Source organism: Gossypium raimondii, chromosome 10 (genome assembly GCF_025698545.1).
Source record: "Gossypium raimondii isolate GPD5lz chromosome 10, ASM2569854v1, whole genome shotgun sequence".
NCBI lineage: Eukaryota > Viridiplantae > Streptophyta > Magnoliopsida > Malvales > Malvaceae > Gossypium > Gossypium raimondii.
This window is the reverse complement of record NC_068574.1, coordinates 1189426-1210964: the sequence shown is the minus strand read 5'-3', so window position 1 is coordinate 1210964 and position 21539 is coordinate 1189426. Positions and strand designations below refer to the sequence as shown.

The following is a 21539-nucleotide window of genomic DNA, read 5'->3' as shown; positions in this document are numbered from 1 at the left end:
TAAGCAAGGAAAGTACTATTCCTAACAGCAACAAGTTTATAAAAGTCATCACCTTGTTTTAGCTTGGATTATAAGACAAGAGATACCAGATTTATAAATTATAATATGGGTTGTTGTATAAAGGGAAATACTTTTCGCCATTACAGAAAATTCGTTGATCCTTTACTGAAAAATTTGAGTCGAATTTTTGGATTGTATTAGTCTACAAGGAAGACTAGAAATCTCAATCAAATTGGAAGCTAAGAACTTAAAAGAGTAGGGTCAAAAACGAATACTCAATGAGCCAGTTGGCCATGAATCTCGGTGGGTCGAAACACTCGAGTAATCCGATTGCAGTAGTACTGAGTAATCTAATTTGTTCCACTTGAAGGGGTTTTTGGTTTGTAGTAGGCAAGCACTTTCAGTGTGTTTTTTTCTCGTGCATACGTGTAATAACAGAGAGTTTTACGTCATGGTCTTGGTTTTTTTTTTTTTTAAAATTTTCTATATCGTCTTCTGTTATTAATTGATCGAAATCTCATAAATATGATAAAGCAGTTTATGGTCCAGGAAACTACACTAGTCAGCCACAACTTTGCAACACGACTATGGACAGTAATTTTGACCAAAAAAAAAAAAAAGAAGAATATTTCTTCATTGTTTTTTTTCTTGATAAGCAAAACTTTCCACTTTGTCATGAAAACAAAAATGAACATGTGTATTCTTCGGTTTTTGAATGCAAAAGAAGATTTCTATAAGAAATTACATTTTTCCATAGAAATAAGTTTGGTCATAAAGACTAATAAATGAGAAGATTAATTGCAGAGAAAATAGAAAACGATTCGTTTTCACATACATAAGAATTACATAAAAATCCAAATGAGGCCAGTGACCTAGGTTGGGTCATGACACTCCTTTTTACATTATCGACACCATATCCTAATAATATTATAAATTATATTATATTATATTATTCTAGCTAAGGAAATAATCATCCATGTTTACATTATAATTTTATAAAATTGATTTTAAATAAATTATCACTTTATTTAAAATTTTACTTGTTGATCAACGTCGGTAGATAGCTATCTACCTTGAGGTTGAGGATGATGATGCATCCATTAGCTCACATTACCGAGGGTATAATTCCGTAATAGATACCTCATTGATAGACGACGGCATTGATTGAGTAGTAGATTGGTCCGATTCAAGCCCCTTGTCTGGCATCCTCCCATCTGTTCTACTATCAAAGACAAATGCTGGTTGTTTAGGCATTGGTAGTTTGGCAGAGTGCCTATTGAGCTTTAGAACAATGGTAACCATCGTTGGCCGGTCAGCTGGATCTTCCTGAACACATAATAATCCGAGTTGGATGCATTTGGTGACTTCATTTCTCGAGTAATCATTCCTCAGAACAGGGTTCAACAATTCTAAGGGTCTTTCATCCTTCCATAGTTTCCAAGCCTGCATTGGTTCATCAAAGATTCAATAAGTTCTATATAAAGGATATTTGAACAAAAAAGGCCAAAAGAATTATACGCACGTAGCTAATGAGGTCCTCAGCACCATCTGTTTCATAGAAATCTCTGTTCCTTAGGCCACTTATGATTTCTAGAACTAAAACACCAAAGCTATACACATCCGATTTCATCGAAAATTGCCCATGCATTGCATATTCTGGAGACATATAGCCGCTGTGGAACCAATAACAATTTCAAGGTAATGGAGGTATTAGAACATTCAACAATTAGGCTGAACAAAGTCAGGGCTTACTAGGTTCCAACAATCTTTCTAGTGGTTCCTTGAGTTTGATCAATTCCAAAAATTCTTGCCATGCCAAAATCCGATATTTGGGGGGTCATGTCTCCATCTAATAATATATTGCTGGCCTTGAGATCACGGTGAATGATTCTAAGTCTAGAATCCTCGTGCAAATAAAGAATTCCACGAGCAATTCTTCCAATTATCTTGTATCGTCTCGACCAATCCAATTGTCCTTCCTCCGCACGATCTAAACAAAAACAAAAAATTGTGTTTAAAAACCAACCTTAAAGCAAATGCAAATTCTCAAAAAGGTCATTGCAAAGTATGTGAAAAATACCAAAAATAAAATAGTCAAGGCTCTTGTTGGGAACATATTCGTAGACAAGTATCTTTTCACCTCTTTCCAGGCAAAAGCCCAATACGCTGACTAGATTTCTGTGTTGAAGCTTGGCTATCAATACGACCTCATTTTCAAATTCCTCAGTGCCTTGTCCTGAACCTCTTGATAACCTCTTAACAGCTATTTCTTGTTTGTTGGGTAGGATACCCTAAGCATATACAAATTAATAACCAGTCATTAAAATGCGTATTTAGACCAAGTTTTTTATCAAATTGATTGGACTCTGTATGAACAAAATGACCAAGTACCTTGTAAACCTCACCAAAACCTCCTTTGCCTAGCTTGTTGGCATCTGAAAACTTGTCTGTTGCAGCTTCAATTGTGGTAAAATGATACTTCAATGATTCTATAGTGGTTATGTCATATCCTGCTAAACAATCAAATGGCGAAGGGGTGACAAATTTTTTTGTGAAAGACAAGGAAATAAAATGGCTCAAAAGAAGCACAAGCTTAATCATTCCCTTTACCGTTTTCTCCGTGGGTAGCATTGTACTTCCTTGTTCCCCTCTTTAACAGCCAACAAGTCAGTATGAAAAGCAAAATGAAGGCAGCAATTGGAGCAACAATGGCAATAATTATTGACCATGATCTTCTGCCATTCCCTTCTGAAGCCATGATATATACCGTTAATAGAGTCAAAAAGGGTGTCTAGGTGGTAGACTATTAGATTAAAAATCTATTTCCTCTAGCTTTATCATTTTAATGATCTAACCCAAAATTATGAATGAATAGTAAGGATAAACCTGGAACTAGAGGAGGTGGAGGAGATGCAACTGCTGTTTGATTTAGATTATAGAACAAGTAAACTTCATATCTGACGTTGCAGCTAGGACTCAACACTCTTCCTCTTTGGCTTCCTCTTGGAAGGTTTCCAGTTACGTATCGCAGGCATCTGTCGCAATCGGAGGTTGGCAAATCCGGTGTACACTGAGCAAGGACATATAGTGTTCGAAAACTCGATGTAAAATTGGCATCTGCCTCTCTAGTCGCGAATTTTTTAGCACCTGGTGCTGCGTTTGCGGCTTGGGTTGCTGTACCACTCATCACTTCTTGAACTTGGCTGTCGAAACGGACTTGGTCACTGATGTTCTGAGTGTTGAACAAGATAATTGCAGGTTCTTCAGCCACGGCGGAAAATATATTTTCGTCCGAGTATCGTAGGAGGCACTCGTCGTACCAAACCACCGCTGCTATTTCAACAGGACAACGTCGGGAAATGTCAGTAGAGGCGAAGGTGACACACGCTTGACAAACGCTGGTAGAAAGATCCCCACGGCAGAGGAAAAGACCGTAAACCGTGTCAGGGTTTCTGCCTGCGGTTGTGTTATAGAAACCATTACCACGGCTGCCATTAGACGATAGCGAAGTTAAGAGGGTATCACGGTTGGCTTGGTAGGTGCTGTTTCTGGGGAAAGTGGTGGTGTTAGGACAAACGTGCCAGAGATAAGTAGGCGGCCGAGCTTCAGTTATAAGGCTAAGTACGGAAAGGACTATTACTAACAGCCACAGGGTTATTAAAATTGTGGAGCTCTGCATTTTATTTTTAATTTTTTGCGTTATCTCCTTGTTTGGATCTAAGACGAGAGAGCTCAGCTATATAAAATAATTTATGACATGGCTGCTTTTACTAAGAAAAAACCCAGTCAAGCCTCTTGGTTGTGTATAATTATTTTACAAGAACGAAAAGATGGTTCAATGTGGAAATTGGCTACATTACTTCGGCCGGGACGATGAAAGCAATCCATCGACATAGATTACCGAAAACATGACATGTATATAAGGATTGTCGTATGCAAGACGGTAAGTATTGGCAACCTACAATCTTTGACTTTTCAAAGATATTTGTCAGAAAATTGGGCACCGAAAATCTAAGCATTTAAGTCATAGATTTTTGGGTTGAAATTTAGCTTGGGATAATTGCAATTTTGGTCCCTAATTGTATAGTGACTTTGCAAGTTGATCCTTAAGCTTCAACTATAAATAGGCCTAGTTATTTCTCATTTTCTCCATCCCACAAATGCCATTCTCTACTTAAGGCATTATTCTCTCTCCTTATTTGTAAAATTTCACTTGTATTTTGGAGTGAAATATATTTGGTAGTGCCCGAGGGCGTAGGCAAAATTTCTTTGAACCTCGTTAAAATTCTAGTGTTCTTTATTGTTTATTTTGCATATTTTGCGAGTGTGATTGTAGTGATTTATTGTGCTATTAAATTACGATAGAGGGATATTCTGGCTAGGAAAGACCTGGTACTTAAGCGATCCTTGTGATCCACCTCTCTTTCCTGGGAATTAAACTTAGTGTGATTTTTTAGTACAATAATTTTACTTTTACACGCTTCCGCAACAATTGGTATCGAGCTAGATTCGTACTTGGGGAATACGACCATTTACGATACTATTTACGATATCGGTATTGTTCATCCACGGCACTATTCACGTGAGCGATCTGTTCACATATCGATGAGTTGGGATCGAGGAGAAGAATGGCAGAGGCATCGTCATCAACAAAGACTACCGTGACCAATGCAAAATTTGAAGTAGAGAAATTTGATGGTACCAATAATTTTGGTATGTGGCAATGTGAGATCTGGATGTCTTATGTCGCAAAGAGTGGATATAGCCCTTGAAGAAAAACCTGACAAGATGGATGACAAGGAGTGGGCCAAGATCAATAGACAGGCGTGTGGTACAATCCGCCTATGTTTGGCCAAAGAGCAGAAGTACTCTGTCATGAGGGAGACATCAGCGAAGAAGTTGTGGGATACACTGGAAGAAAAGTTTCTAACGAAAAGTCTTGAAAATAGGCTTTATATGAAAAAGAAACTTTTTCGGTTCACGTATGCACCCGGTATGTCGATGAATGACCATGTGAACTCATTCAATAAAATTTTAGCAGACTTGCTAAATTTGGATGAGAAGTTTGAAGATGAAGACAAGGCATTATTGTTGTTGAATTCTCTTCCCGATGAATATGATCATCTTACCACCACATTGCTTCATGGGAAGGATACGATCACATTTGATGCGATCAGTAGTCGTTATGCAGATCGAGACTCGAAAGAAAGATAAAAGAGATCACAGAGATACAACTGCGAAGTCTTAGCGATGAAGAGGTCGTTCACACAACAACAAACACGGTAGAAGGGCAAGTCCAAAGGAGACCCGCCAAAGATGAATGTGCTTTTGTCGTGAGAAAGGGCTTTGGAAAAGAATTGTCCTAAGTTACAAAAGGGCAAGGCTATTTCTAATGCATGTGTAGTGAGCATGATGAGAGTCGACTTTAGCTTGGTTGGTATGGTAATGACATGTCATACGGATGAGTGGATCTTGGATTCGGGATGTACTTACCATATGTGTCCTAATAAGGACTGGTTTTCTAGTCTTGAAGAACTAGAATGTGGAGTTGTTTTTATGGGCAATGACAGTGCTTGTAAGACAATGGGAGTAGGTACAATCAAATTGAAGAATCACGACGGCTCAATCCAAGTCTTGACAGATGTTCGCTATGTACCTAGCTTGAAGAAAAATCTCATCTCATTAGGGGCCCTAGAATCTAAAGGGCTCACAGTCACTTTGAGAGATGGATTACTAAAGGTAGTAGCTGGGGTATTGACGGTGATGAAAGGCACTAGAAGAAATAACTTGTACTATTTAAATGGAAGTACAGTTATTGGATCAACAGCTTCTGCGAAAGATGCAGATTCAGAGTCTACCAGGTTATGGCATGGGCGATTAGGACATGCTGGTGAAAAAGCTTTGCAGACTTTGGCGAAGCAAGGCTTGTTGAAAGGTGCAAATTCTTGCAAATTGGAATTCTGTGAGCATTGTGTTCTGGGCAAGCAGACGAGGGTAAAATTTGGTTCAGCAATTCACAATACGGAAGGAATTTTGGACTATGTTCACAGTGACGTGTGGGGACCTACCAAAGTGGCTTCTTTGGGAGGTATGCATTATTTTGTTACTTTTGTTGATGATTATTCAAGAAAAGTATGGGTGTATCTAATGAAAAGAAAAAGTGAAGTTTTGGATGCATTTTTGAAGTGGAAGAAGATGGTGGAGACTCAGACTGGTCGAAAGGTCAAACGACTTCGATCAGATAATGGTACTAAGTACAAAAATGATCCATTTCTACAAGTATGCCAAGATGAGGGCATTGTACGACACTTCACTGTTCGGGATACACCACAGCAGAATGGGGTGGCAGAACGTATGAATCGGACTATACTGGAGAAAGTTCGATGTATGTTGTCCAATCTTTGGATTGGGCAAGGAATTTTAAATGAGGCGATTACATATGCGTGCCATCTAATCAACCGGTTGCCATCACCGCAATAAAGGGAAAAACTCCTATAGAGATGTGGACCGTAAACACACTCGATTATGATTCTTTACATGTTTTTGGTTCCACTGCATATTATCATGTAAAAGAATCTAAGTTAGACCTAAGAGCAAAGAAAGCATTATTCATGGGTATAACTGGTGGAGTAAAAGGATACCGTCTCTGGTTTCCTGATACAAGGAAGATTGTTTTCAGTAGAGATGTGACTTTTGATGAATCAACCATGATGAAGAACAAGGATTCACAAAGGATGACAAAACCGGTGGCACTTTGCGTGCAGTGGAGCTTAAAAGGTTAATGATGATCCAGCTAATATTGAAGAAACAAATGATGATGAAGTTTCGACCCAAGAACTTCTACAGCAACAAGATTCAATTGCATATAGGAGGCCAAGAAGAGAGATTCGTAAGCCTGCTCGCTTTGATGATATAGTGGCCTATGCACTTCCAATTGCAGATGATGATGTTCCTTCTACTTACACAGAAGCAATAAGTAACCCTGATGGTTTAAAGTGGAAGCAAGCTATGAATGAAGAAATGCAGTCTCTTCATAAAAATAGGACTTGGGAGTTGGTGACACTACCCAAGGGAAAGAAGGCAATTGGATGCAAATGGGTATATGCAAAGAAGGAAGGATTTCCTGGAAAAAATGAAATTCGGTACAAGGCTAGATTGGTAGCAAAGGGTTACGCTCAGAAAGAAGGAATAGACTACAATGAAGTATTTTCTCCAGTTGTGAAGCATTCGTCTATTCGGATTTTGCTAGCCTTGGTTGCACAATATGACCTTGAACTAGTTCAGCTTGATGTGAAGACGGCTTTTTTACACGGTGATTTGGAAGAGGAAATCTATATGACTCAGCCTGATGGATTCAAGGTTGCTGATAAAGAAAATTGGGTTTGCAAACTGACGAAGTCGCTTTATGGATTGAAACAATCTCCGAGGCAGTGGTACAAGCGATTTGATCAGTTCATGAAAGGGCAAAGGTACACAAGAAGTAAATTTGATCATTGCGTGTATTTTCAGAAGCTACAAGTAGGAACTTTCATATACTTGCTCTTATATGTTGATGATATGCTGATAGCATCTAAGAGCAAAGTTGAGATTGAGAGATTGAAGACTCAACTCAATCTCGAGTTTGAGATGAAAGATCTGGGTGAAGCTAAGAAGATTCTTGGCATGGAAATATGTAGAGATAGAGCTCAAGGCAGAGTTAGCTTGTCTCAGAAGCAGTATTTGAAGAAAGTACTACAGCAATTTGGCATGAACGAGCAAACCAAACCTGTAAGTACCCCGTTGGCTTCTCATTTCAAGCTTTCTGCACAACTATCTCCTTCGACGAATACGGAACAAGAATACATGTTACAAGTTCCGTATTCTAATGCAGTGGGTAGCTTGATGTATGCAATGGTGTGTACAAGACCCGACATTTCACAAGCAGTTAGTATAGTGAGCAGGTATATGCATAATCCTGGAAAAGGACATTGGCAAGCTGTGAAATGGATTCTACGGTATATTCTAAAGACCGTGGATGTTGGATTACTGTTCAAGCAGGATACTACACTTGGTAAAGGTGTTATTGGGTACGTTGATTCTGACTATGCCGGTGATTTGGACAAACGAAGATCAACCACCGGTTATGTGTTTACACTTGCTGGAGGACCAATAAGTTGGAAGTCTACACTGCAGTCTACAGTTGCGTTGTCAACCACAGAAGCCGAATATATGGCTGTAACAGAGGCTGTAAAGGAAGCTATTTGGTTACAAGGTATGGTTAAAACCTTGGGATTGGTTCAGGAGCATATTGACGTGTATTGTGATAGTCAAAGTGCTATTCATTTAGCAAAGAATCAAGTCTATCATGCACGTACAAAGCATATCGACGTACGATTCCATTTTGTGCGGAAAATTATTGATGAAGGGAAAATTCGTCTTCAGAAGATCAAGACTGCAGATAATCCCGCAGATATGATGACCAAGGTGGTAACAACAATCAAGTTCGAACATTGTTCGAACTTGATCAATATCCTGCAAGTTTAACAGTTGAAGAAGGCACTATCAAGTATTGTTGTCGAAGGCAGAAAGAATTGTGTGAAGATAAGATTATCCTAATCAAATCTTCAAGGTGGAGATTATTGGCAACCTACAATCTTTGACTTTTCAAAGATATTTGTCAGAAAATTGGGCACCGAAAATCTAAGCATTTAAGTCATAGATTTTTGGGTTGAAATTTAGCTTGGGATAATTGCAATTTTGGTCCCTAATTGTATAGTGACTTTGCAAGTTGATCCTTAAGCTTCAACTATAAATAGGCCTAGTTATTTCTCATTTTCTCCATCCCACAAATGCCATTCTCTACTTAAGGCATTATTCTCTCTCCTTATTTGTAAAATTTCACTTGTATTTTGGAGTGAAATATATTTGGTAGTGCTTGAGGGGCGTAGGCAAAATTTCTTGAACCTCGTTAAAATTCTAGTGTTCTTTATTGTTTATTTTGCATATTTTGCGAGTGTGATTGTAGTGATTTATTGTGCTATTAAATTACGATAGAGGGATATTCTGGCTAGGAAAGACCTGGTACTTAAGCGATCCTTGTGATCCACCTCTCTTTCCTGGGAATTGAACTTAGTGTGATTTTTTTAGTACAATAATTTTACTCTTTTACACGCTTCCGCGCAACAGTAAGTCATCTCATCTCTCAGATGCCATTCCATCCAATTGGTTTTAGGTTGGATAAATTTGGTTGAATGAATCTGGTGTCATAGTTTGCGCACAAATTTGGGTGTATAGCTTTCTTTGTGATTGTAAATTTCTTGGGAAGAACCGGGTACCTATGATCAAGTTGATCAATCCCTATCGATAAAGAAAATACTTTCTTCAAAATACTCTATTTTTCCATAGAAATAAATAAGTTCTACAATCACTTTAAATGTTATTGATAATAAATGAGAATATATATGGAAAGGGCGTATCCAGATGGAAATTATTGGGGAAGGGTAGTGATATTGTTTTGATTTATTTTTCATTCTTTTCTTTAAATATATATTGATACAGTATTTTTAAAGATGAATTTAGGGTTTTTTTTTTTTAGATTTTGGTTTTCGTATATTATGATTTCAAACATTTTTTAAATTATAATGATATGATATCTGATATAAGTTGTAACATATGCTAACTATTACGATATTGTTTTTGAAAATTTTAGGTTAATGATTTTAAATTTTGGTTATATAGGGTTTTATTTTTATTATATGTAGAATCAATCACAGATTAAGGTGGTACCATTTAGATAATTTTATTTTTAGTTTTTCGGATCGTAGAGCAATTTAAAATTTTGATTTTGACTTTTGACTGTTATGAAATTTTAAATTTAAATATCGATATATTAATATATATTATAAAATAACTTAGTTGAAACAATAAGTTGTCAAAGTGACCTTTGTTGTTGAAATTATTTTGTTTTAAAATATAAAAGTTTGTATGCATGTAACTTAAGCTACGTTAATCTTGATCGGTCCAAAAGAAGGTTAATATTTAATAAAATTACATGTGCAAGCTGTGGTAATAAACATGTGATGATTATTCGGTTTTACATATGAGTAATAATCAGTCAAAGAAAAATTATTATTCGACATATTTTTATTGTTAGTGTTTGATTACTATAACAAGATATCACTTACAAGTTAATATTTTTGTCCAAAGATAAAATATTAATGGAGTGTCTGGTATTCTGAGATGGGGTTTACCTTTATTTAAATTATTCTGGTTTAAATTTAAAGCGTGAGCTTGTTTTGTTTGATTCAGCTATTATTACACCTTCTAACATCACAACCAGCATTAACTTGATTCTTATGTTAAATGGCACCAACTTTAAATCATGGCAAGAGAATCTTATGATTGTTCGCAAGAGTCATGGATCTCGACCTTGCGTTAAAGACTCATTCTTCTCCACCACTTACAAATGAGAGTACCTCTGATAAAAAAAAGTGAGATGGAAAGGTGGGAGAGATCAAATTGTGTGTGTATAGTGATCATAAAGAAGGTCATACCAGAAACATTCAAGGGCACTATTTCTGATAAGATTACCACGGCTAAGGAATTCTTGACCGACATTGAAAAGAGATTTGTCAATAATGAAAAGGTTGAAATTGGTATACTCTTGGCAAAGCTAATTTTGATGAGGTATAAAGGGAAAAGGAATATCAGAGAGTACATTATAGAAATGTCTCATCTTGCTTCAAAGTTGAAAGCATTTAAAGCTAGAACTCTCTAAGGACTTGCTAGTGTATTTTGTTTTAATGTCTCTTCCACCACAATTTAGTTAGTTTAAGGTGAGCTAAAACTGTCAAAAAGAGACTTGGTCTTTTAATGAGTTCATCTCACATTGTGTTCAAGAAGATGAAAGGATGAAGCAAGAAATGACAGAAAGTGCTCATTTAGCCACAACCATGAAGGATAAGATGGATAAAAAGAGAAAGAAAATTAAGGAACCTACGGATACAACACCAGAAAAGAAACAACAAAATGAACCAATTAAGGATGGTTGTTTCGTCTGTGTTGCGAAAGGTCATCAAAAGAAGAATTGTACCAATTATCATGCTTGGCGTGTTAAAAAATGTACACTTTTTAATTTTGTTTGTTTTGAGGTTAATTTGACTTTGGTACTTTGACGCACATGGTGGATAGATTTCAGTGATATAACTCACCTCAGTGTGTCTATGCAAGGTTGTTAGAATTGCCAAAAGCTAAATGATGGTGAAAGATACATCTACATTGGAAATGGTCATTCGGTAGAAATTGAAGCAATAGAAACTTTAGATTATTTAGAATTGAATTTTATTTGGATTTAATTAAGAAATTTTATTGTACTTCCTTTTAGGTACGTACTGGATTTTGATTTCTATTTTAGCACTGGAAAAATTTTTCTATTTTCATTTTTGAAATAGAATTTTTAGTTTTCAAAACTTAAATTTGGTTGGCTTCGATTCTTTATCAAGTTATGCTAATATATTTTACTTAATACTATTGCTTCATTTAATCAATTCTTGCATACTACCGTAACAGGTAAAAGACACAAATTAACCATTAAGAATTTAGCTTTATTGTGACACAAGAGATTAGTTTATATCTCCAAAAGGAAAATTGAGAGGCTTGTGTCCAGTGATATTTTTGATCACTTTGATTTTTTGGATAGTCCGAAAGATCTAAAGATTAAAAATTTTATAATCTCACTACTAAGATTATTTTAAGACGGATAATATTTGTTCTTTAAGGATGTTGAGTTTGTGGGAGGGAGGAGAGAATTAAGGGCATTGTCTTTGAAAAAGAGTATGTTGATATTCCTCAACACATTCTTTTGATTATTATTAATAAATATTAGGAACAATTTATTATATCTAATATTGTTCAAATAGCAACTCTGGATCAAGACAATGTCGTAGAACCTTATAGTCAAGTAACAAACTCTATAACCTCAAGAATCAATGCCATAAGAAGGTCCACTAGAGAAAGAGTTATAATGGCTTTAGTGACATATTTTGACCTTAAGCTACATTAGATGGATGCTAAGACTATGTTTCTCAATGGTAACATTGATGAGACGATTTATATGGTGCAATTAGAAAACTTTGTATTTAGTGATGCAAAGTTAATGGTTTTCAAATTAAAGAAATCCATCTATGAGCTTATGTAGGCCTCTCATCAGCGGTATTAGAATATTCACCAAATGATTATGTCATTCGATTTCGAGATGGCTTTGGTTAATGATTATATATATCACAAGATCAATAGGAGTAAAAATAGTCTCGATCAATGCCCCAAGAATGATTTTGAAATTAAAGAAACGTGTATATTGTTGGGATGTTGTGCAGACATTTAAGCAATTCGAGTATGGATCATTAGAAAGCAGCTAAATGATTCATACATTATCTTTAGAAAAAAATTTTGCATGCTCACATATCGGAGGCCTAATAAGTTAGAGATTGTTACGTATATAGGCTTCGGTTTTAATGGAATATGAATGCAAAATTTTGTCACTAAGATGCAAATTGTGACAATAAATTGCAATATTTTATTCCAATAACAATTGGAGCACATCAAAATCAAAACACATAGACTTTAAATTCTTCGTTGTTAAAAAGTAAGAGTTCAAAGTGGTCATGTATCTATAAAGTATATTGAGACAAACTACATGATTGCGGATTCGCTTACTAAGGGACTACCACCGAAGGTTTTTATTAGCACACTACTCATATTGGTGTAATGTTATTTCAAGATATTTAGTTTTAGTGAGAGTTTGCAATTTTAAATGCTTTTCTGTTATAGATACATTTTCAGTTATTTCAGTTTAAAGATATTAAGGATATTTTATATAGAAATAAAGTTTATTTGGTTTATTCACACTGATTTTGGTAAAATTTGAGCTCACTAAGGTTTGAGGGGAACCAGTTGGAAATAAATATGTTTGGATCACATTGCACGTTATTTTCATGCTACACATTTATAGTTGATCTATATCATTTGGTTATGCTAATATATGTGATCGGGGATGGATTTAGTTACTATATATGTAACGAAAGTCATTTTGGTTCTATGTTAACATAATTAATGGACTAGATTATTTGAAATACTTTTGGATATAATAGTAAAGTTTTGAGCTCATAAGGTTATATATGACATGTAATTATAGAGTAATTGTGTATATATATATGTGTGTGGTCCAAGTGAGAGATTGTTGAAAAATATGGACATTACATATATAATAAGAATAATTATATATTATATATTATTTACTATTATAAAATGTTAGCCCAAACTAAAAGTGATCTAATTTAATCAAGACTTATTTGGCTTCAGTTATTAAATAAAGTATGAGCCAAATATATGTAAATACTCTATAACTAATTTTTAATTGATGATGGACTGATTAGAAATTTTAAAGTTAATGTGCAAAAGTTATATATATTAGGGTTATGGTGCCCAAATTACATATGCATAACTTTTCGACATCGTTTCTTCTAAAATACTTGTGTGTAAATTTGAAAGATCAAAACCACAATACTATAGTTTGAAAATTCAAATATATAGTAATGATAAGAAACTTTCAATAGTAATAACTTTCAAATGCATTGCATCAATTGGATTTAGATTTGCTGGTTTAGACAAGAAAGTAACAACGAAAAACTTTTACATAACCTTGAATGTTTAAAACAACGATCAAATCAGCGAGGTAAGAAATTTGAAACTGTAATCTCATTAACTGAAAAGACTTCCTCACTTGAAATGGGTTCAATTGATTTTGTAACAACACGTCCAACAGAAAATGCTGGTTCAGTTGGACGAGGAAGCTTTATGGAACCATCGCTTGCCAACATGAAAATCACAGATGACATGGTTGGCCTGTCTGCTGGGTCTTCCTGCACGCACAATAACCCAATATGAATGCATTTAAGCACTTCAAAAGCCACACATGAGGGGACAAGGAGTTGATCTATTAGTTCCATTCCTTCACCCTTAGACCATAGTTTCCACGCCTACAATTGTAGCTTAAAATTGTTAGTATAAACCGTACATTAAATATATAAATTGTTTGAAGACAAAAGAAAGGATGAAAACATACAAAAGTTAGCAAGCTTTCGCCACGCTTTGCAAGATGAAAACCATTGTTCTTTTTTCCACTTATAATCTCCAACAAAAGTACTCCAAAACTAAAAACATCGGATTTGATAGAAAAGAGTCCTTCCATAGCATATTCAGGTGCCATGTAACCACTTTAAATTCATAAGAGATAACAAAAAAATTAAAAGTAAATTAGGTTATATCGTAGAAAATTTTAGAAACAGAAAATTATTAAATAACAATATTATAATATTAATAATGACCTCATCAACCCGTCAAGCAATGAGTATATATGTACTTACTATGTTCCGACTACTCTATTGGTGTTTGCTTGGTTTATATCTTCACAAAATATTCTTGCCATGCCAAAGTCTGAGATTTTCGGATTCATTTTATGATCTAGTAAAATATTACTAGCTTTAAGGTCTCTGTGTATAATTCTGAGGCGAGAATCTTCATGTAGATACATAATACCTCGGACAATTCCTTTAATAATATTAAACCGTTTCTGCCAATCCAATTGTGTAGCCAAATTTGAATCTGATATAAATGTGAAAAAAAGAAGGAAAAAACAAGTGATTACATTTTCATTACTTCATTTACTTGTCAAGGTTGTTGATTAGTTAAAGGTTTAGGGAGCAAACCGAACAGGAAGACGTCTAGGCTTCTGTTGGGCATGAATTCATATACAAGCAACTTTTCATTTTTCTCTAAGCAGCAACCTAAGAGTCTCACAAGATTTTTATGTTGTAATCTAGCAATTAACAGGACTTCATTCTTGAATTCAACAAGCCCTTGACCCGAAGTTCTTGACAGCCTTTTAACTGCAATTTCTTTACCATTTGCTAGTGTACCCTGCAAGAATTGTTTCAATTATATAACTTCTCTGGAATACTTACATACTTATTGATTCACACAGATCATCTCTAAAGCTACCATATAGAGATAACTGTAATTACCTTGTATACAGGACCAAATCCACCCTCTCCGAGCTTATTTTCATCAGAAAAATGATTTGTCGCTGCATGTAGAATATCCAATTGTATAGAAGGAAACTCTTGAGACCGCTCCCAATTTTCTCCACTAGAAGTTTCCTTTGAGTGCTCATTTTCCAAGTCTAGCAATTGAACTTCGTGGATGTTTTCTTTGTCTGTAATAAAAATCAAAATCTGATCGGCATAAGAATATAAAACGAATTTGTAATGCTTATCATGAAGTTACTCCATTGCATACCTTGACTGTTTCTCCTCCTCCATATAAAGAAGCCAGAGATAAAAACCACAGCTACCCCAAATATCACCGATAAACTTGTAATGAGTATTCGAATTCGGTTTAATTTGATATGTTTCTCTCCTCCTAAATAAGAGCAGAAGTTCTCAATTCAGTTCATTGTAATTCTTATGAACACAGGGGATTTTTCTCTTTTCTTAACATTGATAGGTTCAAATGCACTTTCCACAGCCAAACTACACACATCCATCCTATAACAGACTCTTGATTACAAGGCAATCGTGATGATAAATGTGCACTTTTGATATGCAAAATGCTCGGGAATTATACATAATTAATTACAAACCAAACACAACACAACATTGCCTCCTAATAAAAATAACAATGCTATTGATATTATGGATGTGTCAAACTCAACTGATATGAAATCAAATTTATACTAATCAACCAAATGTCGAATCCTAAATATCTCAAAATTTTAAAGGCACGAATTAGGTTAACCTAAATTAGCTCCACCCGAATTCAATCAAACCCTTCAATTAATAGTTCTAAACTGATTTATTCATGAATTGGTCTACCTGCTCAAGTTTAAAGACTTGTCCGAAATATAAAAAGTTTAAAAAAAATACAAGGCTCAAAAAATGGGTTATATACCATTTGGTATTTGAACTTGGCATTCTTTTTTAATTCGGTCTCTAAACTCTTTTTTTTTTGCCCAATTTGGTACTTGAACTTGATACTTTTCCTAATTTGGTACCTAAACCCTTTTTGGACCCAATTTGGTACATGAACTTGACATTTTTTCCTAATTTAGTGCCTAAATTTTATACCTAAATTTATTAAATGTTATACAAATTAAGCAAAACACTAATGGTGTTATTTTTATTTTTATTTTTATTTTTTTATGCTACAAAAATTTTGTCAATGTTAAAAGAAGTTCATGTAAAAAAATAGGTATTGAGCTATGATTCGATAATAATATTAAATAAGAAAAAAAGAGTTTTAAAACCCAAATTAAAATAAATTCAATATTTTTATTAATAAATAATTAACTAAATAAATAAAACTAAAAGTAATTCAACATATAAAATACAAAAAATCATATCATCTGTAACATGTCGATCATACATTGATGCTACCTCATAAAAAAATAACGTTGTTAGTAAATGGATTAATTTATAAATGTTTGAAAAGTTTAAGTACCAAATCGAACAAAAAACAAGATTAGGTACCAAATTAGGAAAAAAGTCAAGTTCGGTATCAAATTGGACCCCAAAAGATTAAGTAACAATTTAAGAGAAAGTGTCAAGATTAGTACCAAAATAAGAAAAAGTGTCAAGTTTAGGTACCAAATTAAACAAAAAAATTAATAATCAAATGAGGAAAAAATGTCCGATATTGAATGTTACATTAAGCCTAAAATTAAATATGTAATAATATAGTAGTATGTAAACATTAAAAATTATGCTAAGTTATCTAAATTTAATCTAAAACATTAAATTAAAAATAATATATTTTAAAAATTAATATGAATAGAAAGTATTAATAAATTTCAACAAAAAATTAAACCTATATTCAAGCACAGCTTGGCCTGGGTAAACATAAATTGCAGTCAATGTTATGGTAATTCCTGGTCCGACTAATTCGATCATTTGGTGTAATTTTATTAAATAAATTTATAAAAATAGAAAATAAAAAACCTCGATTCCTAGTTGAGTTTTTTTTTATTTTTTGGGCTAAAATCAATAGTAAAAAAAAAAAAAGGGAGAACAAAAAATTTTGGTGAGAGAAACCTTTAGCTGGAAGAGCTGCAACCGCGGTTAGATTAAAGAAGGGGTTAAATTCATATCTGACGCTACAGCTTGGATTAAAAGCTCTTCCACCTTGCCGTCCAGCCGGAATATATGCTCTGGCTCGTCGCAAACATCTACCGCAATCCGCACCTAATAAGTCCGGTGTACAATCGACCCTGATGTACAGTGTTTGAAAACTAGATATATTCTCAACTCTAGTCACGTATTTTGAAACACCTGCCGGTCTACTTTCCGCCATGGCTATAGTTTCATTGATCACCTTCAGAACAAACTGCTCGAAACGGTCTTCCTCGGAGATAGTCACAACCGAAGACCTACCGCTCAAGAAGTAAATTGTAGGGGTTTCAGTCACAACCGAAAAGATGTTTCGGTTCGAGTAGCGTAGGAAGCATTCTTCGTACCAAACCACTGCCGTCTTGTCGAGGGGACAACGTCGGGAAATGTGGGTGGCGGCGTAGGTGACACACGCTTGGCAGGTGCTGGTAGAAATATCCCCACGGCAGAGGAACAGACCGTATACCATGTCAGGGCTCTTCCCTGCGGTTGTGTTGTAGAAAAAAACACCACGGGTAACATTAGACGATAGCGAAGACAAGAGGGTATCACGGTTGGCTTGGTAAGTGCTGTTTATGGTGAAAGTGGTGGTGTTTGGACAGGATGGGATTCCAAATCTATGCTGTTGAGCTTCAGTTGCAGGGCTAAGCAAGGGAAGGACTGTTAGTAACAGCACCAGGTTTATGAAATTGGTGGAGATCTGCCTACGTTTTGTAATAGAAGGCATATCCTTATTTTACCTTTGCAGTTTGCACCATAATACTGAGAGACCAACTTTATACATCTGGATGTCTATCCTGTCAGCCATAAATTATAAAGTTAATTCACTTTTGGGGACTATTGGAATCTCTCTAGTTGACCTACTGGCTAAGCGCTTTTACTCTTCGAGTTGTAAGAAATATCCACATATGATGTGCATGTGTATTGATGGTGATTTACTTTTGTCATTAGTGTACGAGATCTGTAAAAAAACAAATGGAAAATATGTTTCTAAAGTATTTATTTAATTTGCTATATAAATTAAAGATTATTTTAAAATGTTAACAACATGATTTAGCCGATAAAAAAACTTTTACTGTGTAAATTAAAATAAAATGATATATTATGATAAAGTGAACAAGTATATCATCGATTATTTAATACTAATTTAAGAATGAAAGGATACAAATATGAATATTATATGGAACACATGACTAAGATAAGAAGTGAAGTTGATAATTGAGACCCAGCATCCTAAATGTGAGTGCTTAATTATTGGACCCCAATAATGTTATGTAATGATGATGATTTAGTAATTGACCCAATCCTTTTTGTTATTGGACGAATATTTTAAGAAGTTATATTTAATAAATGGATAAACTTTATTTTACATTTTTTTTTTTTAAGATTAGTCGGTAAACTCTAAACGATGTTTCGATAATCGGTTCGATGGAACGGTACTCATCAAATAGAAACATATATCTTACATCTAAATTAATTTAATAGTAGTATTTAAATTTTAATATAACATCATGTTGAAATGTATTTGAAAAAGTCGTATAATAATTAGCGCGATCTTCATCCTTTCTTAAAAATAGAAAAATATAATTAGTGACTCAATTTTCATTCAATTCAATAGCTCCACTACTACATTATAATATAATACGTACATATGAAAGAAGGCATTGTAGTATTTGAAATACAAAAGGGATAGTCCACTTTCAAGTATTCCTATCATGAGTTCACATTAGTGATTCTACAAAATTAAAACTCGTGTGCATTTCTATTTCTTTATTATAATCCAAACTTTAAGTAAACTATATGTATTTATAAGATGTGGAAAGTTTTCACTCATCCGCCATTGTTGAATTCTCATTCAATGAATTTGCCCCTGCATTTACGATGGCAGGATATAGGTGCATTGTATTTATTATCCTTTTCTAGTTCATTGGGTTCAAAATCGGATCAAGTAGATTGCATTAATTGGATCAAGAATCAATTGAAATATTGATTCGGAATAAGAGGTTGAACCAGTTGACTCACGAATAGAGGTGTTCATGGGTCAGGTCGAGTCGGGTTCGGGTTCAGGTTCAGGTTCAGGTTCAGGTTCGGGTCAAGCCTAAGCATGATATTCATTTTTTATGCTTGCCAAGCTCGGCCTGGCCTGAAACATGGGCCTAAAATTTTGTCCAAATCCACCCATATTCACAAAAGATTAACCTAAACCCATTTCAAGCCCGCTTATATATATTTTTTAAATTGTTTGTATTATTTTAATTTAATATTTTTTTATTTATTAATTTTTTTTATAAAGTCATCTTTAACATAATACAAAGTGATCATAAACTTAAAAACGGGTCAGGCCGGGTCGGGCCAAGCTCAGGCCTTGAATGTTCAAGCCCAAGCCTAACTCATATTTTAAATGGGCTTAATTTTTTTTTGCCAAAACCATTTTCGGGCTTAATATTTTTACTCAAACCCTCCCAAATTTCAAACGGGCCTTCGTAGCCTGACCCATAAACAAGTCTACTCGCAAACCAATTGAATTGATTGATCGAATCAATGGAACCAATATTTTTATTTTTTATTTTTTAAATTTTTTTAAATAATTTATCCAATTGAACCAGATAAACCGATCAAACCAAAATCTGGTGGTCTAACCAGTTCGATCACTGATTCGGTTTTAAAAACTTTAGTTAGTTGTCAAATTTTATGAGAACCTTAAATTTTGAAAATTTCCCCAAAACTAAAATTTATCAACATTTTATTTGAATCTAAAGAAAGAAATATTAAATTATTAACTTATATTATCATACTAGTTTTGTTTTTTGTTTTTTTTGTCTCGTGCTATGCATAAATTTTGTTGTTTATATCAACTTTTAATACTTGGTAATTATTTAATATTTATTATAAAATTTGTATCCTTCAATAATACTATGATTGAGAATGTAAAAATACAAATGTTTGATTTTTAGAATTATACAGTTTGTATTATGATGAATATAAATTAGGAATGGAAAATTTTAATATTTAAAATAACTTTGAATTAACTACTAATATTCATCGAAATAAAAGAAATTGTAACGATTCGATTTTAGTCTATGTCAAAAATACAATTTTGAAATTTAATTTCATAAATCGAGTCTGAAATATTGAATAGAAAGATTTACATATTTTGTATGAAAATATATTAGTGGACAGTTAAATAATTAAATCGAGAAAGTTATTACTTATAATATAGAGATTAAATTGTAATGTACCATCGCTATTAAGTTTTAATTTATAATTGCTTGAGGGCTTATTTATTAATTAACCAAAGGACTTAATGGTTATTTAACCATTATTAAATTGAACTTAGTGGGATGGGCTGATCATGATCATCCATTTCCACTAACTTTGTCATGATTAACTATAAGCCATTAAATTAGAATTAATTAAGGTAAACTAGTGTCTTAATGACATGTATACAAATATGAAGTGGAGAGAGAATGTAAATATATATATATATATAGTCTTCTTTTCCTTTTCAATTTGCTCCAAAATCTTTAAGGTAAGCATTCTTTTCTTTTGAATTTTTATGAAATCATGGTCTTGTAAACTAGACTTAGTAGACCCATGTGTTTAGAAATTTGAATTGGTTAATGTTTACCAAATTACCATGTTGAACCTTAGTGAAATTTGAGTTGATTATGATGAATTATAAAAATATGTATAGATTTTGTTAATATTATATTAGAAAGGTAGTGAAATTAGCTTAGAATTAAATGTTTAGATATATAGTTAATTTTGATATTAGGGATTAAATTGAATAAAATGAAACTTGTTAGAAAATTTTGTCATAGATTGAAAGCTTTGGGTCCCTAATGAAAGAATATGAAATTTGATTTTGATTCAATACTAGATATCGAAAAATATGAGCATTTCAGATATAAGGACTAAAATGAATAAAATGTAAACTATGTTTATTTGATGTGTTGTTCATGTGATTGCTTGAAAACTAATATTATTTCTATAATCGAATTATCGTGCATAGTTAAAGACAACATCACGCCATCTCGAGATAAATAAAAGGTAAAGTCCATAGACAAGTAGCCTATTTCGGTTTGTGCTTTCATTACGAGTTTTAGTTCATAGTTTAACTAAGTATTAAATTAAGGAAAGTTAAGTTGTACCCATGACTTACTGTTTAATTGTAATTGTTATTTGATGAAAGATGTTGTGATAACATAAATGATGACATGAATATAATGATTTGATATAAATATGTGAAAAATATAGTTAAGATATAAATGAAATAATAGAAATTGAAAGTATGAACTCATATGTAAATAAAATGTAAACATGGAATTAGATTTGTATGTG

The 21539-nt window shown here is 33.7% G+C and overlaps 2 protein-coding genes across 4 annotated transcripts; both read right to left on the bottom strand.

Moving 5' to 3' along the window:
- Positions 1-772: 772 nt before the first annotated feature.
- Positions 773-3898, bottom strand: LOC105776350 (cysteine-rich receptor-like protein kinase 10). Of its 3 annotated transcripts, none has more exons than XM_012598952.2 (7): positions 2887-3898; positions 2611-2748; positions 2392-2513; positions 2141-2291; positions 1753-1990; positions 1523-1673; positions 773-1443 (listed from the first exon to the last, which is right to left on the bottom strand). In XM_012598952.2, the coding sequence occupies exons 1-7, from the start codon at positions 3677-3679 to the stop codon at positions 1111-1113; spliced, it is 1926 nt and encodes a 641-aa protein (XP_012454406.1). In that variant the 5' UTR covers positions 3680-3898; the 3' UTR covers positions 773-1110. The 3 variants fall into 3 exon arrangements, with proteins under 3 accessions (XP_012454406.1, XP_012454404.1, XP_012454405.1); XM_012598950.2 differs by having other exon boundaries at positions 2081-2291; positions 2887-3897; XM_012598951.2 differs by having other exon boundaries at positions 2081-2291; positions 2392-2510; positions 2887-3897.
- A 9691-nt stretch (positions 3899-13589) lies between these two features.
- LOC105776348 (cysteine-rich receptor-like protein kinase 15) lies at positions 13590-17988 on the bottom strand. The gene is made up of 7 exons (XM_012598946.2): positions 17124-17988; positions 15334-15456; positions 15060-15250; positions 14745-14955; positions 14403-14640; positions 14102-14252; positions 13590-14015 (listed from the first exon to the last, which is right to left on the bottom strand). The coding sequence occupies exons 1-7, from the start codon at positions 17923-17925 to the stop codon at positions 13704-13706; spliced, it is 2028 nt and encodes a 675-aa protein (XP_012454400.1). The 5' UTR covers positions 17926-17988; the 3' UTR covers positions 13590-13703.
- Positions 17989-21539: the final 3551 nt, after the last annotated feature.